Raw genomic sequence first — 26,883 nt, 5'->3', positions numbered from 1 at the left:
ACAATTCAAAACTCGAGATGATTGCTAATTGTGTCACATTGTAGAGGCAGTAAGATTATTGTTGATTGTGTTACATTATAGAGACATTGAAGTGATTGTTGATTGTGTTACATTATAGAGACATTAAAGTGATTGTTGATTGTGTTACATTATAGAGACATTGAAGTGATTGTTGATTGTGTTACATTATAGAGACATTGAAGTGATTGTTGATTGTCTCACGTTGTATAGAGACAGTGGGTTGATTGTTTGTTTATTGTGAAACATTGTGGAGACAGTAGATTATTGTTGATTGTGTCACATTGTAGATGAGAAGATAATTGTCGATTGTGTCACATTGTAGAGGCAGTAGATCATTGTTGATTGTGACACATTGTAAAGGCAATGGATAATTGTCGACTGTTTCACATTGTAGAGGCAGAAGATAATTGAGGTAGTGAGGCGATTGTTGAATGTGTTACATTGTAGAAGCAATGGGGTGATCCTGTCTTATTTCGTGGTTTTTGTGTAGGGAATGTATCAAATATTTTACACTTATGTTCTAGTCTTACATCAATGTATTCGAGTCTTACATCAGTGAATTCAAGTCTTACATCAGTGAATTCAAGTCTTACATCAGTGAATTCAAGTCTTACATCAGTGAATTCAAGTCTTACATCAGTGAATTCAAGTCTTACATCAGTATATTCAAGTCACGTGTATTCAAGTCTTACATCAGTGTATTCAAGTCACGTGTATTCAAGTCTTACATCAGTGTATTCAAGTCACGTGTATTCAAGTCTTACATCAGTGTATTCAAGTCACGTGTATTCAAGTCTTACATTGATGTATTCAAGTCACGTGTATTCAAGTCTTACATCAGTGTATTCAAGTCACGTGTATTCAAGTCTTACATCAGTGTATTCAAGTCACGTGTATTCAAGTCTTACATCGATGTATTCAAGTCACGTGTATTCAAGTCTTACATCAGTGTATTCAAGTCACGTGTATTCAAGTCTTACATCGATGTATTCAAGTCACGTGTATTCAAGTCTTACATCAGTGTACTCAAGTCACGTGTATTCAAGTCTTACATCAGTGTATTCAAGTCACGTGTATTCAAGTCTTACATCGGTGTGTTCAAGTCACGTGTATTCAAGTCTTACATCAGTGTATTCAAGTCACGTGTATTCAAGTCTTACGTCAGTGTATTCAAGTCACGTGTATTCAAGTCTTACATCGGTGTGTTCAAGTCACGTGTATTCCAGTCTTACATCAGTGTATTCAAGTCACGTGTATTCAAGTCTTACATCGATGTATTCAAGTCACGTGTATTCAAGTCTTACATCAGTGTACTCAAGTCACGTGTATTCAAGTCTTACATCAGTGTATTCAAGTCTTACATCAGTGTATTCAAGTCTTACATCGGTGTATTCAAGTCTTACATCAGTGTATTCAAGTCTTACATCAGTGAATTCAAGTCTTACATCAGTATATTCAAGTCACGTGTATTCAAGTCTTACATCAGTGTATTCAAGTCTTGCATCAGTGTATTCAAGTCTTACATCAGTGTATTCAAGTCACGTGTATTCAAGTCTTACATCAGTGTATTCAAGTCACGTGTATTCAAGTCTTACATCGATGTATTCAAGTTACGTGTATTCCAGTCTTACATCGATGTATTCAAGTCACGTGTATTCAAGTCTTACATCAGTGTATTCAAGTCACGTGTATTCAAGTCTTACATCAGTGTATTCAAGTCACGTGTATTCAAGTCTTACATCAGTGTATTCAAGTCACGTGTATTCAAGTCTTGCATCGGTGTGTTCAAGTCACGTGTATTCAAGTCTTACATCAGTGTGTTCAAGTCACGTGTATTCAAGTCTTACATCAGTGTATTCAAGTCACGTGTATTCAAGTCTTACATCAGTGTATTCAAGTCACGTGTATTCAAGTCTTACATCGGTGTGTTCAAGTCACGTGTATTCAAGTCTTACATCGGTGTGTTCAAGTCTTACATCAGTGTATTCAAGTCTTACATCGGTGTGTTCAAGTCACGTGTATTCAAGTCTTACATCGGTGTGTTCAAGTCACGTGTATTCCAATCTTACATCAGTGTATTCAAGTCTTACATCGGTGTGTTCAAGTCACGTGTATTCAAGTCTTACATCGGTGTATTCATGTCACGTGTATTCCAGTCTTACATCAGTGTATTCAAGTCACGTGTATTCAAGTCTTACATCAGTGTATTCAAGTCACGTGTATTCAAGTCTTACATCGGTGTGTTCAAGTCACGTGTATTCCAGTCTTACATCAGTGTATTCAAATCACGTGTATTCAAGTCTTACATCAGTGTATTCAAGTCTTACATCAGTGTATTCAAGTCTTACATCGGTGTGTTCAAGTCACGTGTATTCAAGTCTTACATCGGTGTGTTCAAGTCACGTGTATTCAAGTCTTACATCGGTGTATTCAAGTCACGTGTATTCAAGTCTTACATCGATGTATTCAAGTCACGTGTATTCAAGTCTTACATCAGTGTGTTCAAGTCACGTGTATTCAAGTCTTAAGTCAGTGTATTCAAGTCACGTGTATTCAAGTCTTACATCGGTGTGTTCAAGTCACGTGTATTCCAGTCTTACATTGGTGTGTTCAAGTCACGTGTATTCCAGTCTTACATCAGTGTATTCAAGTCTTACATCAGTGTATTCAAGTCTTACATCGGTGTATTCAAGTCACGTGTATTCAAGTCTTACATCGGTGTGTTCAAGTCACGTGTATTCAAGTCTTACATCAGTGTATTCAAGTCACGTGTACTCAAGTCTTACATCATTGTATTCAAGTCACGTGTATTCAAGTCTTACATCGGTGTAGTATTTAAGTCGAAAATCAGCAAATCCTTTGCTACACTTATATTGATGCCAAATAAACTTCTGTCAATACAAGCCAGAATTTCATTTGTTCCGATTTTTAAATTTTTTTTTATTTAATAGATGAACTGCTAAATAAACAAAAGCAACGTTAAAAGTCAATACTATCTCATTATTTATAATCTTGAGCTTTAGAAGTTATCAGCACAAGTAAATGAAAGCAAATAATTATATATATACAATGAAATGTATGGAGAAAACTAACAGCATCCAAACTCAAAGATCCATTCCAATAATACAAATCAGAAGCTGAGCCAACACAGACCTCTTAACATCAGAGTTGGGACCGGGTGCCATAGAGGAGTAAGCATTCTCTGCCAAACGGTTACACAAGCTGTAAGCTCCTTGACATGATCGGAAAATAATGTAAAATCCCGTCCATATTTTGGTGTATAAATCATGGTCTAACAATTAGTATGAAAAACATCAGTCAGCATTTGACCTAATGATAGATCGTTTGCTGACAAGGCAATTGTATCGACCATAGAACCTAAGAAATGATTACTTACGTATAAGTGCTTGGCCTACGCATTTTTTCGTTTGCCAGGTTATGAAAAGGAGCACACGGCTGGTGTGACCGGTCGACAGGGAATGCTTATTCCTCCATCTGGTGATTTTATAGGTTCATGTTTGCGGTGCATTTAATTTGTATGGTTTCAGTGGACTTGTGATCTTGATTAATGTTTGTCGTCTGTATATTTCATTAAGACACCATAACTTGATAGAAGACTGCAAATTTAGACCTGTTCTAGGCACTTTGACCTTTGAGCAGTGAAAGAACGTTTCCTGCCAGCACCTACTGAGAAAGAAACCTCTTTTTATACGGTCTCAGCTGAAGGACCGGTCTCCATCTGTTGTAGTGGGATTCAAACTCGCAAAGAGTAGAATCAACTCCGAAACTCTAGAACAAACGCTCTAGCCACTGCGCCACGCCACCTATCTTACTGATATGTTTACTTAAAAGTCAATTGTTTTAGCACGTATTTTATTTCATTTGTTAGCATTCCCCTCCGTATCTCTCACTTAAAAAACCCGATATAAATTTTTTCAATATAGGAATTATCAGTTCCAAATCAATTGAAATCATGCCATATAATATTAACTTTGACATCGAATTCCTACCTAATGCACTCTTTGAATTTTCATTGATTCTGCAAAATGCATTGGCAGTCATAATTGAATGTTTTGGACTGTTGCGTGCGTATTTTCATTGTGTTACTTTTGCTGTAATGAAAATGATAATAATATGATGGGATTTCTTTGCTAGCAATGAAAATTTTAATTTGATCGTATATTTAATGAGACAAGATAAAATATGTAAGGGCATTGGTTCACAAATCTAGTTCAGCTTATCATTTATCATTAATGACTTTGTATGCCAATTCACAATTTAGTATCAAACACTTCATTTTTTTCAAACTTTCATTTGGTGAAAAATCCCTTATTTAGCATCAAAAGTAAGAACTTAATGTACATGTATATCCCCCATTCATCCCCCCCCCCATATTAAAAGTTTTTTTTAAATGTACCACAATGAATTGAAATGATAAAAAATCATGAAAGTTATTCAACTTCCTTTCCTCTTTACTTGTTTTTCTTATATGTACACAAGGTAAACTGAAAGTTGAAGTACAATGTACATAATCTTATGATACCATGATTATTTCATTTTTTCATTTACGAAATTTTTCAGTACAATTTAAGGTTAATATCTACACATAGATCATAATTGGTCAAATATAAATATTATGACGTGTCTGTCCCCTTCTAGGTTGTTCACTGTAGCTTTTTGGAATTACCAGAAAGAGGACGTAAAATGTGTTTTCTCCTTTAGTTCTCTGTGACATTATCATCTTTAGCTACATCATGAGCTACTGGCTCTTCATGGTAACCTTTATGATATGGATTCAAAAGAGACATCATTCTTTTAGCATATCTTATGCAACGTTTTTTTCAAAAGTTAAAAAAATAAAGAAAAGTGGATATAATTATTAATAAAGGGTTGAGAGTATATTTGATATTTTAAAAAAAAAGGGGGAGGGGGGACTTTAAGGATTTCAATTTACTTTGCTCTTGAAGAAGAATGTAAAAATTGACGAGTAAAAATCTTGACAATTTTGAAATCTTCGTCAAATTTGTCCACCTTACGACGTCGTCAAAGTTTCTACATTTAAAGTATGTAAGAGTATGGATAATGAGATTATCAAACATAGATCTCTGTTAATAAAACTTTTCTGGTGACCTAAATAATGATTCAAACTATAAATTTATATACATGTATAAAGATAGAAATAAATTGTAGTACTAGTTTATTTTAAGCAACTTACACATTTTCATCGAATTTATTCAAATGTTAGTAAGAGTTGGGAATTTAATTTCTGCTGAGGAAAAATTTTACGTCAAAAACTCGTATCATAATTCACTAATTATTCATAAATATTTTTTCTTAAAGCCTTGTTTAAAAATCTATTAAAAATGAATTTAATATTATGCCTGGTTTTAAAGCCATTTCTTTGAAATATTTCTTTTTATGATAAATGGGTTCTACCATGAATGCAACTGCAGAAAAAAATCAAAATTTAGATAAAACTTCTGTCTTATACTAGACCTTTCACATAAAATTCAGGAACATGAGATGGAATGTTCTACAGTATTTCACGCACTGGGTCTAATAAATATTGTTTATGCCAACAACAGAAAAAATAAAGCTTAGTCAAAGAAAACAGATCACCTTCTCTTCTCCTGACCCTCTCCCACGACCTCTTCCACTTTCTTGACCGCGACCTCGACTTTGACTCCGACCCCGACCTCGTCCTCGACCTCGTCCTTGACCCCGGCCACGACCTCGACCACTGAAACGTCCTTGTCCTGTCCTCAAACCTACTTCTCCCTCCTAAAAATCATAGTGAATTCAAATGACAGCCTCAGTACTACTTACCTAAGAAACCCTCTTTTTGCAGAAAAAAATTATGAAAAAAGAAAAGGAAATTAAGGCTGCCTTTACCTTCCCCCGGGGGTCATGATTTGAGCAATTTAGAGTTAACACTATTCCAGGATGCGATCTTAAAAATTTTAGATTTATGGCCCAGTTTTTCTTAAGAAGCAATTTTTAATGATCTATTTTTGTCTTTTCGTGATTATCTCTCCTTGGATGGGAAGTTGACCTTTCATTTTAAAAATAATTTAAATTTCCTTCTATCCAAGAATACTTTGTACCAAGTTTGGTTGAATTAAACTGGCCCAGTAGTTCTTGAGAAGAAGATGAAAATGTGAAAAAAAAAATACAAACAGACGGACGACGGACAACAAGAAGTCTGTTAGCCAATTCTTACTAGTCTCGTTCAACCAGACCCTCGGCTGTCTCCGTAAATCTCCGACCAGCCAGAGGGTCTGGTAAAGATACGTGATATCGTTTGTAACGCCAAAACGAGGCTTACCAAATTTCTGGTAAAGTTTTTGATTGGCTGAAAAGAACACACCTCCACAATTTAAACAAATACATTGTAAATCAGCAGAAAAAAAACTTAAAGTTTTAAAAGTTAAATGTCTAAAAGTTATAGCAGTTAAAGAGGAATAATTTTATTATTTATGGTAATGTGAACGGGTTATAGGTAAGTGTCTTTGAAAAAAATATCATGTATTTTTTTTACGAAAGCTAAAGTGGAAGTAGTTTAGCTACCTGCAGAATACATATTTCTTCGACTGATATTGTAATTACTCGTTGTTATGTCCAATTTTAAAGATCAATTTATTAATATAAACTCACAATCTAACAGGAAACACATGTATAATATTCGTTTCAAAAAGAAGTCGTCAAAATGTAAACAAGATAGCGCCCTCTGACGGTAACAAACGCTAATGTGACTCTTTACCAGACTCTCTGCTGGTCGGAGTTTACGGAGACAGCCGAGCGTCTGGTTGAACGAGACTAAATTCTTACTAGTACGAGGGTTGATCCAAAAGTAATGTCACAACTTCCATAAAATTGCTACTGGTCGACGTAAATTTACAAAACTTTACATGATTCAACCTATATTTATTTCAAATCAGTCCTGAAAAATTCAAATTAAAATGATTTATACTTTTCAAAATATCGAATTATATAAAAAGTGCGGATAAGGCAGTCGCACCTAAATAACGTCATATGACGGATATGCTGTCATACACTTACATTCACATAATTATTTTACTTTCTTTATGAATTACTTGCACCAATTGTACACTCAATCTATCTATAATTTAGTCCTCTATCAAAATTCTTTGAACAGTACCATAAGACAAACTTAAAGTTTCTCATATCACTCTAACCGTGACACGTCTTTTTGAAAACATCAGACATTAAACGTTTCCGCCCGACCTCCTATCTTTCGGTCCTTCTGTCCTCAGCTGATCATTCAATGACCCATGACCCACCCAAAGTCACTAAATAAGGATATGGAGATAACGAATAGTATTCAATCTCAAAGTCCATAAAACAATACAAATTAGGAGCAGAGCAAACACGGACCTCCGAAACATCAGAGATGGGATCAGGTGCCATGGAGGAGTGAGCATTCCCTGCTGACCGGTCACACCCGCCGTGTGCTCCTTGTCATGATCGGGAAATAACGGGAAAATCCGTCGTCAATTTAGTGTATAAATAATGGACTAACAATTAGAAAAAACGTCCATCAGCATTTGACTCAATGATAAATTGTATTTGCTGACAAGGTCATAGTATCGACCATAGAACTAACGAAATGATAACTTTAAACGAGACTGCTGATATTCTTGTTTCATCAATTTGCTTGTCAATAATTTACCTCGTTTTCGAAATTGGTCATACATAGAGCATGCTCTTGCATATCGAATCAACTGAGATAAATGTATTACGTATGCAGGTGATGAAGGTATATTGCTGCATAAATAAGGGACGTTGACGAAAGAAAAGTTAAAGTCATCACGTTTATCATGTAGCTGGGCTGTTAGATTACCAATAACGTCTTTTTCAAGTAAAATATCCAAGTATGAAACAGATGTGTCAGACTCTGTGGTATCTTTTATCTCAAGCTCACAAAGATGTATCGTATCGACAGAGGAATGGAAATTACCATTGTTAATTGACAATACGTCATCGATATATCTAAATGTCGAGTTGAAGGCCACAGCAAGTGTTTTTTTTTCTTTTCATGCATAAGATTTTGCACAAATTCTGCTTCATATGAATATAAAAATAGGTCTGCTAATAACGGAGCGCAATTGGTACCCATTGGAATTCCAATAGATTGTAGGAAGACCTTTTCTACAAAAACCATATATATATTGTCAATCAGAAACTCAAGCATCTCTTTGATGTCAACTTCAGAGTACTTGTGTGTGCAATCAGAATGTGTTTTAACAAAATAATTTTGCAAATGACCAATGACCATTAAACCATCTTTAAGCAAGTCTCTTGAGTAAAGTTTTTTCCCCTGTGAGTCTGATTATTCATCGTAAATGTCTCTACTGGCGATTTCCCGATTTCGAAAGAAAAACGCATTACAGCTCGTATTGACATTTCCTGTGTGCAATACATCAGATATAAACGACAATGTTTATGATTAAAAAAAAATAATGTCATTTGATTTTTAACTAAAGACTAGAAAATGTCTTTTAAAATATTGGGCGATTAGACGCTTTTTTAGATGTGTTTTTTTTTTAAATGTTTTTTGTCTTTTTTCATTCTAACAATATAAAATTTAAAACGTGACGTGAAGTTGTGACGCTGCGACACCCCTATGTTAAATGTTTTAAACGTCTATAAAATGAATACAATTAAACATTATTCAATGAAATTTTCAATTTTAATCAGATTTATTTTTATGCATCTTTTGGTACATTATATTTGAAAATATGAGCCAAATTTGGACACAGTGACATTACTTTTGGATCAACCCTCGTAATACCCCCGCTCTGATGTGAATATACAATATCGTGTTAAAAAAAGTTACGGGTATATGCACGGATAAATAGGAACTTGACATCAGATTTATATAAAATAAATTCCACCATACTGCATGCCTCAACAAAGTATGTACTAAAATTTCAAGCATTTATTATGAGTAGTTGCTGAGAAAACTGCGACGAAAATTAAAAATTTGCGATTTGAGAAGCAGACAGATGCATTAACAAACAGGAAGTTGACATCAGATTTGAACAAGAATAAATTCCATCACATAGCATGCCTTAGAGAAAATTGTGTTAAAATTTCAAGCATCTGCCTTGAGAAGTTGCTGAGAAAACTGCGACGAAAATTTTTTACGAACAGACATCCGGACACATAAGGATAAAACAGTATACCCCCTCTTCTTCGGAGCGGGGGTTTAATGAGTGATCAGAAAAGTTACTTGAGCTTTCAGCTAGAAACCTCAAAAGTCTCTTCCAACCCTCACCATTGTCTGAAATCGGTGACTTGGTATTACATTTAGTTATAATCTAAACATGTTATATACTGTATGATTACTTCTGCTAGAGGGGTTAATCGACACATGCTGTCACTTCTTATCGTTCCACTTCACTGTATTTGTTAATAATAATAATATAAACTACTCGCTTACCCTAATTTCCTTTTCTTTTTTCATCATTTTTCTGCAAAAAGAAAAAAAAATTTCAATGAAAAATTTACAATTATCATGAATTATGTCTTAAACTGTTCGTGGTACTGTTGTATTTCAGACAAGTGCAAGTATTTCCGTATTAATATTACAATGGTACTTTTATTCTGATATTTAAGGAATGAAGCTTATTTCAACTTGTATTATGCAATATAACATAACTTGGGACAGTTTACGCTTTATAAACCGCGAAGCGGTTTATAAAAAAGCGTAAAGTGACCAAAGTTTTGTTATATCGTATAATATAAGTTGAAATAAGCTTCATTCCTTATAATTTAATTTCAGTGCAGACAATGAGACAATTCCCCCCCCCCCCCCAGAATAAGGCTTCACGTTGATTAAATTTTAAAAGTAACGTCAAGCGGAGTAATACGTTTTTGACGTAACTCATTGTGACGTAGGCAAGTTATGTTATACAAAATGGATAAAATCTTTTATCCAATGAAATGACGTGTTACAAGTAAATTTAAATTATTCTCTAATCTTCTTTTAATTATTTTTCAAACACTCAATTTCACACACAATATCTCTTACAATCTCAAGGCTATAAACCCGGCAAAGGCTAGGACAGCGGCCATCACCCCGCAGACAGTACCAGCGATAGCGCCAATGTTAGGTTTCTCTCCGTCCTCTCTCTTAGGCTCCATAATAGCACTGGTGTCCTTAGTATCTACGGGAGAGAACGAGAATCAAACACGTATAATATGTATAAATAAATCCATAATAGCACTAGTGTCCTCAGTAGTAACATAAGAGAACAAAAATCAAAATCGTGTGTATAAATAAATCAATTGCATGCCAAGAAATCAATTTTCCATTGTTTTAACAATTTTAATAACTCTAATACAACATGACTATGATGTGCATTTACTAACAGTATTTTGGCATAAAATGTTGAGTCTGACCACGGTTTATGTCAAAACTCAATGAGTGACCTGCTAGTTCACATGTATTGACTGTATGGAATTCTCCACTTCTTTTACCTTCTTTGCATTCTTCATCTTTGGTGACGAACAGTCGGTGTTTTATTTGGTACCACCCTATGACCATTGTGAATGTCGCGTCCTCTTTGATACCAGACGCCACGATCTTCGCCTGACACTGGAAAGCTCCTGTTAGGGTGTCACACATATCCAGAGGAATAGAGATCTCAAAATAGGCAGAGGTCCCTGGAAATACAGAAGCATATAGATCTCAAAATGGGCAGAGGTCCCTGGAAATACAGAAGCATATAGATCTCAAAATGGGCAGAGGTCCCTGGAAATACAGAGGAATAGAGATCTCAAAATAGGCAGAGGTCCCTGGAAATACAGAAGCATATAGATCTCAAAATGGGCAGAGGTCCCTGGAAATACAGAAGCATATAGATCTCAAAATGGGCAGAGGTCCCTGGAAATACAGAAGCATATAGATCTCAAAATGGGCAGAGGTCCCTGGAAATACAGAGGAATAGAAGATCTCAAAATAGGCAGAGGTCCCTGGAAATACAGAAGCATATAGATCTCAAAATGGGCAGAGGTCCCTGGAAATACAGAAGCATATAGATCTCAAAATGGGCAGAGGTCCCTGGAAATACAGAAGCATATAGATCTCAAAATGGGCAGAGGTCCCTGGAAATACAGAAGCATATAGATCTCAAAATGGGCAGAGGTCCCTGGAAATACAGAGGAATAGAAGATCTCAAAATAGGCAGAGGTCCCTGGAAATACAGAAGCATATAGATCTCAAAATGGGCAGAGGTCCCTGGAAATACAGAAGTATATAGATCTCAAAATGGGCAGAGGTCCCTGGAAATACAGAAGCATATAGATCTCAAAATGGGCAGAGGTCCCTGGAAATACAGAGGAATAGAGATCTCAAAATAGGCATACGACCCTGGAAATATAGAGAAATAGAGCTGTCAAAGTAGACAGAGGTCCCTGGAAATACAGAGGAATAGAAGATCTCAAAATAGGCAGAGAGTGAGAGAACGAGGCTATGTTTATCATATATTGCATGCAGATTTTATGAACAGGTCTACTCGCTGACTCTTTTTTTTCCAGTGAAAAACAAAAATACATTTAAATGCAAAGTACATATAGTAGTTTATAGTGTAAAGGCACACAAGGATAATAAAGTAAGCTACAAAAATATAGTTTGAAAAACAGCTTCGAATGAACGACAATAGAAAAACACAACTTACCAGGCCCCTCTTTGCCTTTCCAGTATCTCTTTTTGGTTACATCAAGAAATCTCTTAAATTGTGGAAACATACGGATTCTGTAGGATTTCACATACAGAGATTTTCCCGCCACGAAGGCTGCCAGCATCACACGAGCGTTTGGCCATTTCGGAAAAGGCACATAAAATATGTAAAACTCGTACACCTTTCTAACATCTTTCTCCAGTTTTTTCACATCCACTTTACAGTTTAGATCCATAAACTTCAAACCATCTCTTTGTCTAAATGTTGCATTCATAATCGTGTTACTACCTGAAGATTAATTTTATCATAAGTCAAAACATATTTTTCATTCCTATCTTCATAGTGAAACTGTACTTATCTATTTCTGCATCTGAAAATCAGAATGTTAAAATTTCCATTTTGTCAGAATTTAATGCAATTTGAAATAATGAAATACCAGTAGAAAGTTTTTGCAAAGTTTTCTAATTAATCTGAATTATATTTTATTGGTTTCTTTCCCAAAGAAACATTGATGTCCTTGCAGAGGTTGATAGTGTCTTACTTGATATTCTGTAGCTATAATATTTTTGATTTTCTCAATCAATCAATCAAAATTCAGTAGTATATCGGAGGGTTTCTATATCAAAGTTGTCATTTTTGCATGATATGCTTCCCAAAAATTATTTATCTAATCCTTTGTACATATATATACCTTGAAGCTTCTTAACCATAATTCTTTTATATACAAGTTATATATGTACCCGTTAAGTGAAAGAAACCTTAATCTTACATAATCAAGTCACTTGCTGGTTTGGTTTAAAGGCGGGCTAGTCCAATTAGATTCCATTTTGATAGAAGGCATAAAAATTTAATTTTTAAAAAACCACAACACAACCACAGTGAATTTCAGGTTCTCAAACCAATTCATTGACTCATTCTGCTACATTGTACCTACCTTCTGTTAAAACTTTGTTCATGTCACTCGAGAAATAGTCTATAAAACAGAAAATTATCAAGATTTAGTACTTCACAGTTTCTAATACTGGCTTTCTAGGGCTACATGCACATACACTTTTCAGCTCAAGGTATAATTCAAACACTTACCTTGTTTGAAAAAGCTTTCTCTGACTGAGCTCATGTAGATATCTGGTAACGGGTCCTTTCATGAAAAAAGGAAGCACAACAGATTTTGTAACAAACTTCAAAACATATAAAACTCTTTTTTTCGTATTGTACTGATCAATACCTACAAAATTTTGTAAATATTTCCTTTCTTCTTCTTTATATTTATTTGTTTTCTTCTGACTCAAACCTGTAAATTTAGTATGATATGCTAGTATTCATAAATAAATGGGCTAGTGGCTTAAAATGAATTTCAGAGGAGGGGGGGTGATGGAGGTGATTGTGTTTGTGCAAGTGTGCATGTGTCATTAACATACTGTAAATGTATTATATTTAGAGTGTACGATATTTGGCGGAAATTGAATTTTTAACAAGTTAGCGTGGATTTGATTTAGCGCATATCTTTATTTTCTTCTTTATATGTATATGTGCGAGACTTTTAGCTTTTATTTGAATTAGCAGAGGTTGCTTTCCGCCAAAATCGCTAAAAAGAATACACAGCGAAATGTAATACTTTTACAGTACAATGTATAAAGTATAAAGTATTGTGTGACAGTATGTTATAATACCTTTCAATTTTTGACGGTTAATGGTTTAAAATCTTTGAATATATGATGAAAAAGTTATAAAATCTTTCTATGTTTGACTATAAATGTTATATAATCTTTCAATGTTTGACGGTAAATGTTATAAAATCCATCATTTTAATGTTACCAAAGAAAACAATGTACAAATTCCTGTAATTGAGTAATGTACCCAGCATATCCATGTAAAATTGTGACAATTAAATGTAATCAAATATTTTAACAAATCTTATCAAATATTGAAAAAATTACCAAATTTAAAAGAGGGAAGGTAATTTTACTAATTTATAGTAAGGTTCAATGTAATATCATGAAATACAAACGCTTTCTAGCCTCCTCTATAAATATAACCTGATTTTGATCAGTTGAAAAATCACACCTTTATCAATGCATATACAGTCAAACTTTGTTATCTCAAACCTGATAGGGCTGAGAAAAACTTCAAGATATCTGAAAACTCTAGATATCCAGGCTAAAATACTTAAAGAATATGTGGTTAGGACTTCCACATCTCATCTTAATGTCAATTTTATTCGAGATATCAAAAACTGAGATACTGAAGTTTAAGTGTATATTATCTAAGAAAATATTTCATTAACAGAATAACCAAATCTAAGTTAAACACTTCGATTAACTTTGATTTACAGTATTTCTTTTGCTTGCATTTAGAACTATTCAATAGGTTTGTTAAACCACAGTATTTATTCTACAATATTTACATTCAGTGTAATTTTCCTTATGAAATCCATTAGAGATCCACGACGTTCAAATTTCTATTACACACGTGAAACCTTGTCACCGTGCATTAGAATACATAGTAGGAACTATATGCAAATGATACCCTAGGAACACCAAAATGTAAAATGTTTTATTTCAATTTAATGATAAACTATAACCCTGAAAAATTAACGTAAAAATTAACGTAATGTGCATTAAGAATTAATTTGTCACTTTTTTTCCTTGCAATGTTTGTTTGCATAATTTAACTTTGCAACGTCATTTAAGAGCCAGTCCGCGAGAAAACCATGCAGAACTGTCCAAATCGAAGGTTGTCATATCTTAATGAAATTTGGTGGGTAGTTAGACTTTACAATATGTTATTCAAAGATGACCAAAAAAATTCCCATCATTCAACATGGCAGCCGTAGGCAGCGCCACCTCCTTTTTGCACATTTAAGTGCAAATGCACTTAAAAATTCAATAAAAATGGTAAAATTCACATTTGATTTATTTTACTCAAAATTAAACTTGCATTTCCACTAAGGTATTTTTAAGTAACATAAGACTATGTTCTTTCAAAATTGACATTTATCATAATCAAATATGCAATATATCAAAGGGCAGACAACTCTTGAAAATTGGCGTGATGCCAATTTTCAAGAATTGCCAAAAGTATTACAAATTTAATGCCCCAAATCTTCCAAGACCAATCTTTGAAATTAATTTTTTTGATTTTATTGTACAAATATAACTCTAAACATTATCTTTGCGAAATATTGAGCTTGGGAAATAATAAATAATTGAGATATGGGGATTTACAAATTGCCAATTTTCAAAAAAAATGCTCAAACTCAAATGGGTTACAAAGTCAAATAAAGTACTTTAAATTATAAGCAATTGTTGTTAGATATTGAAACATGTAACAATTTTCTTTGAAATAATAATTGAAATTGAAAAAATATTAAAATAAAAAAAGAAATTAAAAATAAAATTAAACTAAATTGTCAGAAATTACCCCTTATATGAGGACTGGCATTTTGCCAATTGTTTAGAAATGAAAAAAAAGCATAATAAATTGTATTGGCTTACTTGCAATTTTTCAACAATCATGAATATTCATGTTCTTTATATTTTGTAAGTTAGTTTCTCTTTAATTAATAAAAGGGAAATTACAAGTATTTAAATTCAAACGGACTCTATTTCAGTATCATTCATATAAAGAATGGGTGGACTTAACTGGCCAGTAAAAATTCCATAAATTTAAGTTTCATAAAATGTTTATTTATTTTTTTTTCATCAAAGAAACCACCCATATCTTAACTGTGTATTCATGGTACGGACGTGAATTTAAACGATTTTTTTGAGGTAAACTAAATAAATATCGAAGGCATGGTGCCTGAAGATTTCTTGAATATCAATAGATAATCAGGGTCACGCGTTTTTCATCGTCTGAATACATAGTCAGCACATGTTTGTCGGCTGTTTTTAAGAAAACTGTAGTTGTATATTGAACAAAATAATGTTATATGAAAAGGAGAAGAGCCGACAAAAGTGTGCTCATACTTAATTTAACAAAAAACATGTTCAAAACAAACTTCTCGCTTCCATTGTTATGTCTTCGATTGACCTGTTAAATATTACAATTGATTACGTGATATCCACCTGCAAGTGGACTCGTGAAAACAGTTACATTGTATTCTTCAACCTGACCTCGATCTAAATCTTGTCTTTGGGCGTGTTTTGTTGCCGTTTTCAGAATTTAGCAAATCAAATATTGTTTTAATTTTGCCTGTCATAACATTTTTAAAATAATTTCAAATTGACATCGCTGTAATATGCTAAACACGTATTCGAATTTTTGGAGAGAGAGAAGGATAGAAAGAGAGATTTCAACAATGACGCCAATCGATAGCCCCGCCTCCTATAAATATTGATTGTGTAACATAAAAACCACTCCGGGTACATGTCAAATTCCGGAAGACGACACTTATGTATCATTGCTTTAATGTTGATACATGACAACATGGCATTGTTTTTGCAAAATTTTTTCACCTAATATAACCAAGTATATGTGGCTCTTTCCATTGCTCGTAATATACTTTGGATTTAGTTCATTTTCGACTTGGTAGAGGAGTCACAAAAAGATCCAAAACAGGGCATTAAGTCCACCCATTCTTTTGAGACTTGAACATATACAATTTGAGCTTTCAGCAAGTTGTTTGCTTTCTGCCAATTTTAAATTGGTGCAATCTTATAAAAATGCTGACAGGAGATGTTACACAAAATACTCCATAAAGGAGTTTAAGAAAATGAAAGATGCTGGAGTTTACTCTTATCCCACCTCCCGAATCAAACAATTGTCTTCTTTTTTGGCTTGGCAAATTCTTTTCAGGTAAGTTTAATTTTACACCCCACCCACGCACCCCATCCCACCCCGACCCTTTCAAAATCATTTCTACGTCACTGCTATGACTGCGATTTTCGTGAATAAGAGATTTTATGAACAAGAATAAATCAACCTGTATCAAATAATGGGGGATTGAATTTTTAAAATTTATATGTTTGTAAATTTGTGTATTTAAAGTGATTTAATCTAAAATAAAAAAAAATATCATACGTTTTCCGTTCCGTTTTCCGTTTCTCGTTTTAGCAACACCCCTCCAGAACCCCTATTATTTTTCATTATTTTATACATTTCAATAATAGTATTTAATTGTGGGGAGGTGTATGGGGTTAAACGATTGGGTACTAGATACACTCGTATATTTAATATCCTGACCTTGAAAAATGATTTTATTAATCTTTTCTCGACTGACACGCCCCCTTCCCCAACTGTTTTCAGTGGACACATTTAACATTTAAAAAAAATAATTTATCTTCAAAATAAAACTCTGTCTGCAATGATATTAATAATACCATTATGGTTATTCAGAAAAAGTGTCAAACATTAATTTACAAGGCCTTCTACAATTTTATTAATAATGTTATGAAAATAATTTTGACAAAATTTGATACCCCCCCCCCCCATTTGAATGAATATGAATCCAGTCTTTTATCATGTTTATAGATGTTAAATTCAAGCCGGTTTTAACTTTTTACCACTTTGTACTGCAAACTGGCATAAATTTTGGCTGCAGTAACAACTCATGTTTTCTTTTTTTTTTGGGGGGGGGGTACCCTCCCCCGAATAATTTTGCCAATATATATCGTGGAGGGTCCTATATCAGTGTGGTACCTAAAATCGGTGGCATCTCCTTTTGTGCTGATGATTTTTTAATGGGAGATCTGACTTTATCAATATATGAATGTTACGTAACACAGTAGTTTAAAGTATGTAATGTAAAATTAAAAATATTCCTAGGAATGTTTGGTTAACTCAAAAACACACTAAATTTATGAAACGTAAACAATTTACATGTAGATTGAAATTACCAATTATTTTTGAATTTGTTGAGAGTAATGACAGTATGCAATCAAATACCTGTATGCATGTATATTCTATATTTTCTCAACTGATAACAAAACAAGTTGCTAAGACACTAAGAAAACTACGTACGTTTATATTGAAAATATATGACTTTAGTTAGTCAGTCCTCCATGATTTTTCCCCTCGCTTATTTCATTATTGAACGTTTCATATATGTTTTTTACCTCTGACCTGAATTTATTTTGTAAATATTCTTCATGTACCTGAAATGGATTGAGTGAATAAAATGATCTTGAACTTGAATGGGGCCAGGTGCCTTAAACAAAATATCAAATGTATATTTTGATAAAAAATATCTGCTAGGAAAAATTTTGTAACTGTTAATTACCACGAAATACATGTAGATTCCTCGAGGACAGAACCCTATAGAAAACATAGCTACTACATGTATATGCTTGTTCCCCAAATAAAAAAAAACATCTGATGACCTTTTATTTATTTTTTTACTTTCTTTGGAATTCTTGGCAGTTGATAATGTAGGTTGTCCCCCCTCCATCACACTGAAATAGCTTCCTATGGGCCTGCTATTTGTTTATTCAGGCTAAGTTGTTGTTTCTTTCTTACATTCAAATATCTTAAAATAAGTTTTCCCTCTTTCATAGTGCAATTATGCTCCACAACAACTCCCTAGGTGAAGACAAAATGATCATACATGACTTTCTTCTTTCCATATTGACATACCTGTCACTTTTTACCCAATAATACTAAAGAGTTCCAACAAGGGGAGATAACAATTTAACTCCAGCAAATTGGTAACAAGAGCCTAAAATAAGCAAAAGAAAGTTAATATGAAGTATCCAAATCAGTTATTCCTACTCTAAAAAATATATTAGATTAAGAATCTTCTCTTTTTCATTTAAATATCATAGAAATAATCCATAAATATGGTAAAAGACTGTTATTCAAAATATGTGAAATTGTAGCAAAGTACGGTATTTCAAAGTTAATTTACAACATGTAGATATTATTTCCCAAGCTCAATATTTCAATACAAAGTAGACCTTAAATCATTCTTAAAGTAATAATTAATCTAATTTAATTTCAACCTTGGTCTTGAGAGAAACGAGCATCTAAAAATGGCTAAAAAATCATACTCATTGATTTATGATCTATAAATAGATGTGCAAAAAATAAAATATTCATTTGAATTAAGTTTTTCCTCATTAATTGTGTAAATTGGATCATTACTTTGAAAATAAAACAAAATTTGAAAATAAACTGATGACAAAAAGTAACTTTTTGACAAGATCAATTTGTAATTAGATTTTCCATTAAATTTTGTGTGATTTTCAACAAATATGCAAATGAGCTGTTACTAAAAATAGATGCAGGGTTCGACATTTTTGTATGGATACTCTGACTTCTACCTTTATGTAGAAAATTTTAAGCCACTAAAAACTCCCAAGTTGCAACCTTCCATTTGGACGATTTTTTGAATTTTGCATGGTTTTCTCACGGACTGGCTCTTAACGTCATTTGACGTCACAAACGGCTCTTACATCTATTAATCATGGCAGTCTTGAACGGCGCTAAATTCACATTAAAGATAAACGAAATAAGGAATTATGAAAAAGGAAAATTAGAGAATGTAAATATAAGCATTGAATTCATATTTTTGGATGTCTTCGGTCCTATAACACACCTGGCCGTGCCGACAAATTATCATACTGTGCTAACGCGCGGTATTCAATTTGTCAGCACGGCCAGGTGTGTAATATGACCAAAGACATCCAAAACTATGAATTCAATGCTTACGCATTCCCTAGACATATTAATCTACAGTATTCCATAGACTTGTTAACCTACAGTATTCCCTAGACATATTAATCTACAGTATTCCATAGACTTGTTAACCTACAGTATTCCCTAGACTTTTTAATCTACAGTATTCCCTAGACTTGTTAATCTACAGTATTCCCTAGACTTGTTAATCTACAGACAGTATTCCCTAGACATATTAATCTACAGTATTCCATAGACTTGTTAACCTACAGTATTCCCTAGACTTGTTAATCTACAGACAGTATTCCATAGACTTGTTAACCTACAGTGTTCCCTAGACTTGTTAACCTACAGTATTCCCTAGACTTGTTAATCTACATTATTCCTTAGACTTGTTAATTTACAGTATTCCCTAGACTTGTTAACCTACAGTATTCCTAAGGCTTCCTAATCTACAGTATTCCATAGGCTTGTTAATCTACAGTATTCCCTAGACTTGTTAACCTACAGTATTCCTAAGACTTGCTAATCTACAGTATTCCCTAGGCTTGTTATACAGTATTCCCTTGACTTGTTAAGTTAACCAACAGTATTCCCTAGGCTTGTTAACCTACAATATTCCTAAGGCTTGCTAATCTACAGTATTCCCTAGACTTGTTAACCTACAGTATTCCCTAGACTTGTTAACCTACAGTATTCCCTACACTTGTTAACCTACAGTATTCCCTACACTTGTTAATCTACAGTATTCCTAAGGCTTGCTAATCTACAGTATTCCCTAGGCTTGTTAACCTACAGTATTCCCTAGATTTGTTAAGTTAACCTACAGTATTCCCTAGACTTGTTAACCAACAGTATTCCCTAGACTTGTTAACCAATAGTATTCCCTAGACTTGTTAACCTACAGTATTCCTAAGGCTTGTTAACCTACAGTATTCCCTAGACTTGTTAACCTACAGTATTCCCTAGACTTGTTAACCTACAGTATTCCCTACACTTGTTAACCTACAGTATTCCCTACACTTGTTAATCTACAGTATTCCTAAGGCTTGCTAATCTACAGTATTCCCTAGGCTTGTTAACCTACAGTATTCCCTAGATTTGTTAAGTTAACCTACAGTATTCCCTAGACTTGTTAACCAACAGTATTCCCTAGACTTGTTAACCAATAGTATTCCCTAGACTTGTTAACTTACAGTATTCCTAAGGCTTGTTAACCTACAGTATTCCCTAGACTTGTTAACCTACAGTATTCCTAAGGCTTGCTAATCTACAGTATTCCCTAGGCTTGTTAACCTACAGTATTCCCTAGATTTGTTAAGTTAACCTACAGTATTCCCTAGACTTGTTAACCAACAGTATTCCCTAGACTTGTTAACCAATAGTATTCCCTAGACTTGTTAATCTACAGTATTCCATAGATTTGTTCACCTTCAGTATTCCATAGGCTTGTTAACCAACAGTATTCCATAGACTTGTTAATCTACAGACAGTATTCCATAGACTTGTTAAGCTACAGTATTCCCTAGGCTTGCTAATCTACAGTATTCCATAGACTTGTTAATCTACAGACAGTATTCCATAGACTTGTTAACCTACAGTATTCCCGAGGCTTGTTAACCTACAGTATTCCATAGACTTGTTAACCTACAGTATTCCCTAGACTTGTTAATCTACAGTATTCCCTAGCCTTGTTAATCTACAGACAGTATTCCCTAGACATATTAATCTACAGTATTCCAAAGACTTGTTAACCTACAGTATTCCCTAGACTTGTTAATCTACAGACAGTATTCCATAGACTTGTTAACCTACAGTGTTCCCTAGACTTGTTAACCTACAGTATTCCCTAGACTTGTTAATCTACATTATTCCTTAGACTTGTTAATCTACAGTATTCCCTAGACTTGTTAACCTACAGTATTCCTAAGGCTTCCTAATCTACAGTATTCCATAGGCTTGTTAATCCACAGTATTCCCTAGACTTGTTAACCTACAGTATTCCTAAGGCTTGCTAATCTACAGTATTCCCTAGACTTGCTAATCTACAGTATTCCCTAGGCTTGTTAATCTACAGTATTCCCTAGACTTGTTAACCAATAGTATTCCCTAGACTTGTTAACCAACAGTATTCCATAGACTTGTTAACCTACAGTATTCCCTAGGCTTGTTAACCTACAGTATTCCCTAGACTTGTTAACCTACAGTATTCCCTAGACTTGTTAACCTACAGTATTCCCTAGATTTGTTAAGTTAACCTACAGTATTCCCTAGACTTGTTAACCAACAGTATTCCCTAGACTTGTTAATCTACAGTATTCCATAGATTTGTTCACCTTCAGTATTCCATAGGCTTGTTAACCAACAGTATTCCATAGACTTGTTAACCTACAGTATTCCCTAGGCTTGTTAATCTACAGTATTCCCTACACTTGTTAACCTACAGTATTCCCTACACTTGTTAACCTACAGTATTCCATAGACTTGTTAACCTACAGTATTCCCTAGACTTGTTAACCTACAGTATTCCCTACACTTGTTAACCTACAGTATTCCATAGACTTGTTAACCTACAGTATTCCCTAGACTTGTTAATCTACAGTATTCCCTAGACTTGTTAACCTACAGTATTCCATAGACTTGTTAATCTACAGACAGTATTCCATAGACTTGTTAACCTACAGTATTCCATAGACTTGTTAATCTACATTATTCCTTAGACAAGACTTGTTAATCTACAGTATTCCCTAGACTTGTTAACCTACAGTATTCCCTAGGCTTGTTAATCTACAGTATTCCCTAGACTTGTTAATCTACAGTATTCTCTTGACTTGTTAACCTACAGTATTCCATAGACTTGTTAACCTACAGTATTCCATAGATTTGTTAATCTACAGTATTCCCTAGACTTGTTTATCTACAGTATTCCCTAGACTTGTTAATCTACAGTATTCCCTAGACTTGTTTATCTACAGTATTCCCTAGACTTGTTTATCTACAGTATTCCCTTGACTTGTTAATCTACAGTATTCACTAGACTTGTTAATCTACAGTATTCCCTACACTTGTTTATCTACAGTATTCCCTAGGCTTGTTAACCTACAGTATTCCTAGACTAGTTAATCTACAGTATTCCCTAGACTTGTTAATTTACTTACAATATTTGCCGGCCCATCCTCCCTTTACTTTGTCGGCCGCTAACTCCCCACTCAGGGGCTGGTCTTTATTCTTATTGTAGACTTTAGCCAGAGCCTGACAGCGGAACTGTCCCGGGGAGTCACATTGATCCAGGATAAAGAAAATCTCCAGCCAATCAGTCACTGTGGAAATAAGATAGAATACAAATATAATATATGTATTCCAGCATACAAATATTTTACTATACATAAGAACAAGATTCTTGGTCCTCTTAACCAATTTTTTTCGACCAGCGAGAATAGCGCTTCATCTATCCGATTTTCAAATTAAATGAGCAATGACCTTTAACTCGGCTTAATCTCAAAAGTTACTCATGACGACAACGCTATACAAAGGTGAAGTTCATGATTGACTCAAAAGTTAAAATGTTTGCAAAATGGTAAAAAGCTAGCATTCTGTTTTGTCTTTTATACCATCGTATCAATGTTACCCGTCAGATCTGTAAATATGTTTCTATTAATACCGAGAACTCTTGACTCCAACAATTCTAGTATACTGTCAGAACACAGTTTTTTTTTTTTAACTTACCACTACCACTGATATCTGACAGCCCGCCCTGGTTCTCTACAGCACACATCATATAGGGCTGAACTTTATCCTTAAAGTACCTCCTGGGCTGGAATCGGACATTGTAACTACCGATTTCTTCTTCATCTCCGATCTTAGCACCTGCAACAGAGAAAAGGGGTTTAACTTTTCAGGTATTATCGATCTGCCGTACTGTTTTCTTTATATGCATTCAGATTTTTGTCCCCTCTATTTGATCTTTAATCATAACAGGAGACAGATTGTGGTTGATTACATTTGGCTGGAGTAGGGCTGCCAATATTGTGTCAATATACCTCGCCGGCGTACCTCCGATCATTTTGAATTTTTCACCACTACGAGCACGCCACCATACTATCCAGACTTCGACATTCTTCACAAAAGATTTGGCCTTCTCGTTCAATTGACAATATACCGACAAAACTTTTGATTTCCCAACTTCTTCTATCTTCACAGTTACATTTACTACATCTGTAACAAACATAACATTTGTATTTTTAAAACAGCAGTTAGATGAAAAAAAAATCTTCACTATACAAGATTTCTCCTCGTAAACCCTTAGCCTATGCTGCTTTTCAAAAGTCGCGACTGTTTGTAAGCAGAGAAGCGGATCAAATAACCATAGCCAGACTAAAGATGATGTAACTACAGATTATTTTTTCAAGTTAATCTTGCAAAGCGACCGTTGAAGAAAATTATTTTTAATATTTTACAAAAAAAAAAAATATTGAACTAACAAGTATATCTCAAAAAAAAAAAAAAAATAAAAATAAAAATAAAACTAAAGAGCCACAGCGCATTTGATAGTCACTTTCGCCTACTCTAGTAGTGATTTTTAAAATACTTTGTGTAACAAAAATTTTGTCATACAATGTTAGTTTAAACATGCCTTTAAGCAACTCACACAAAAATGATACTCAATCATTAATAGTTCCCTCATATGATAGATATAAAAATCGTTCAGTTTATATTGAGAATATAGAAAATACTGAGGTACCCCCCTAAACAATGACAAACTGTAGGAAAAGACCACCATTAATCAGAAAAACAACTTCTGAATAATTTTATTTGGATATGACTGCACTTCATTACGCTTAAATAATTTTGGTTAAAGGTGGTCTTTGTATTGAAAATGTTGAAAATATGTATTTAATTTTTCTTCTAAAATTATTTCAAAATTCAACAATCTGTCTTAATTTTATCCACTTGGTTACCAATACTTCGTGGTGAAGTATGGAAAGGAAGAATGAGTAAACATACATTGAAAATTCATAAATACATATATATTGAAAACACATATGGCTGGTCCGGGAATCGAACCCGGGACCCCTGTATTTCTAGTCAGGTGCTCTAACCACTGAGCTATCCAGGCCGATTTCCTCAATCCAGCCTAATTTCCTACATTCACCCCTCCTTAAATAGTCTTCGACCCCGAAGACACAACTCAAGTTCACCTTGTCAGGACTTTAACATTAGTAATTATACATTGCCTGAACAAGGTAGGCCACGGCACCATCTGTAGTATGGAAAGGAGGAATGAGTAAACATACATTGAAAATTCATAAATACATATATATTGAATGTATGTTGGGGGAAAACAATCTTAAACTATTTTAATGACCCAAAGTCATAGCTGCTAGCCTGTTTTATTTTTAAAATTTTCAAACAATCTTGTTTAGAATAAGATTATTGGACAAGTAAAACTATTGTCATGCAACAAACTTGCAACTATGAAAATATAACACTGGTTCACAAATGATTACATACATGTGGATTGATTTTGATTTGAAAGGTACATGTATCTATAAATAGAAACAGGTGATTTCCTTTTAAATACTTGTGTAGGCCGAGTCGTCGGTAAGTCAGCTATGGCTCTTTATCTGCATTGTAAATTCACTATTAGTTTCAGGACTGTCTCAATACTTATTAAGTAAATGCCACTTATTTCTGATTTTGGGCTTAATATCTAAAAAAAATAATAAAGCCCTAAAGTATTAAACATTATCTTTAATAGTAATTTTAAATTATTATTATTAAATTCTATTTGTAGAAACTCCATTATTATTTAAAAAATCTTATTATGCTTTAATCTTAAAAAAAATCAATGTTAAAAAAATATATTTTAAAAAAACCACTAAAACGTCTTTTCCTCCAAAAGCTGAAAATACAAATAACTAATAACACCTAATAATGATAAGGAAATAAAGAAATCGAATTGAAAGACTAACAAAATTTTAAATAGTATATAAAAAATTATGGTGGGAAAGATTAGTTTAAAGTGGGCTCAAATATTTTTTAAAAGCATTTTTACTTGTTATTTAAAATACTTTTTTATTTTTTGAATATATTTCTCAGGAAAGTATGACATGTGCATTTCAGATGAACATTATTTTCATTTCCTAATAGAACTTAATGAAAGCATCCGGGTGGATTTTACATGAAATGATGACTTATTATGACAAGGTTTTGGTTAATTAATTATCTCTGTTTTTGATAAGTTATACTATTAGTAACCATATTTTATTTAGCTATATAAGTTATTGCATATTTTAGAAGAGTTTCCATAATGCATGCTTTAAGAATCGAAAGAGTATTCCCTCTTCCTTGGACATTTACTCTCTACCATCGGCTCATACATTCACAGCCCGAGAGAGGAACGAACGACAACTCTGCACTGGGAGATTGTTGGACATTCACAGCCCGAGAGAGGAACGAACGACAGCTCTGCATTGGGAGATTGTTGGACATTCTCGTGGCATTCAATTTCTGATTGATCATTTTGGACCAAAATGACAGTTCAAGGTACACGGCCATGTTTGACGAGGGAAAGAACCCCCTTAAGTTTTTTTTTCATTCATAGTTACCTCCCCATTTCTTTTTGCGGGGATCAATATGTCTCGTGTTATACATCTCCATCGCTGTCAGGTGTTTCTTATTTTCTGAGCCCTGTGAAAAAATGAAACAAGCCTGTGAATGGATTGAGAAACACACCCTCCCCCTAAACTTTGGCAAAAAGAAGCCACATCATACTTACCAAAGACGTTTCTCCTCGCCATAAAAGCCACAGTATAACCAAAACTATAAAGGAAAAAATACATGTATATTAGGTTAATTTTATGTATTAATTAAAACTGTATGATGAAATGTAAAAATTATTCTCTTCCAATTTAAGCAAACCTTAGCTAATTAAAATTCAATGACTATTTTAAAAAAGTCTAGCTGTACATTGTTAGATTGTCTTGATAAATACATATTATTTCTGTATAACACAGTCTACGCCAAATATTTTTTTCCGGTACATGTCCTTCGGACGCCATCCTCTCAATCCACGGACCAGAGGCTATGGAATGTCTTTTATGAGGGTTAAGACCGCGGAACATTAACTGGCAAAATTGGAAATATACAGCTTACGTCATTTCTATCTGTTACAATCAAATCATTCAGTGATAGACAATGAAATGGGTGGATACAATTCGACGCGGACGATTGGAAAACATGGGATTGAAATTGTAGATCAAAATTCATTTTCAATCCACCTGAGCTGTTTTCAAAGCAAAGAGTGAATGTATGATCCAAAAATCAACTATATTTCAACTCCCAAATACCGGTACATATTGTTTGAAGTTCACATTAATATGAGTTTTAGGTTATAATTTTAAGAACGCGAAAGATCATACAAGACAATTATTTTTCAGGAGATATTTGATTCTAGAAGGGGGGGGGGGTTAAAAAATTGTCGAGTCAGGTCATGGCTTAACATGACAATATATTTTATTTCTGGGATTATAAGAGTGAATGA

The 26,883-nt window shown here is 33.7% G+C and overlaps 1 protein-coding gene across 1 annotated transcript; it reads right to left on the bottom strand.

Moving 5' to 3' along the window:
• Window positions 1–4,481: 4,481 nt before the first annotated feature.
• On the bottom strand, window positions 4,482–26,156 carry LOC134279257 (uncharacterized). Its single transcript, XM_062761613.1, has 14 exons — window positions 26,119–26,156; window positions 25,949–26,030; window positions 23,394–23,555; window positions 23,067–23,207; window positions 22,499–22,660; window positions 12,956–13,017; window positions 12,810–12,864; window positions 12,661–12,699; window positions 11,724–12,014; window positions 10,525–10,710; window positions 10,076–10,211; window positions 9,485–9,515; window positions 5,641–5,802; window positions 4,482–4,801 (listed from the first exon to the last, which is right to left on the bottom strand). Exons 2-14 carry the CDS (start codon window positions 25,998–26,000, stop codon window positions 4,781–4,783), a joined length of 1,500 nt encoding a protein of 499 aa, XP_062617597.1. The 5' UTR covers window positions 26,001–26,030; window positions 26,119–26,156; the 3' UTR covers window positions 4,482–4,780.
• Window positions 26,157–26,883: the final 727 nt, after the last annotated feature.

Source organism: Saccostrea cucullata, unplaced genomic scaffold, assembly GCF_032062105.1.
Source record: "Saccostrea cucullata isolate Sc308-1 unplaced genomic scaffold, CSIRO_AGI_Scuc_v1 ctg1592, whole genome shotgun sequence".
NCBI classification, from domain to species: domain Eukaryota; kingdom Metazoa; phylum Mollusca; class Bivalvia; order Ostreida; family Ostreidae; genus Saccostrea; species Saccostrea cuccullata.
Note: the sequence above shows the minus strand (reverse complement) of the source record. Positions and strands in the feature narration are given on the sequence as shown.

What these genes read in the sequence shown, in the direction of transcription:
- LOC134279257 (XM_062761613.1), bottom strand. Translation starts at nt 26,000, where the DNA reads ATGGAGATGTATAACACGAGACATATTGATCCCCGCAAAAAGAAATGG. An exon ending in GGAAATATTTACAAAATTTT is followed by an intron (nt 12,865 to 12,955) that starts GTAGGTATTGAT and finishes TTTTCATGAAAG; the next exon opens with GACCCGTTACCAGATATCTA. An exon ending in GGGTTTATAGCCTTGAGATT is followed by an intron (nt 9,516 to 10,075) that starts GTAAGAGATATT and finishes TTCTTTTTGCAG; the next exon opens with AAAAATGATGAAAAAAGAAA.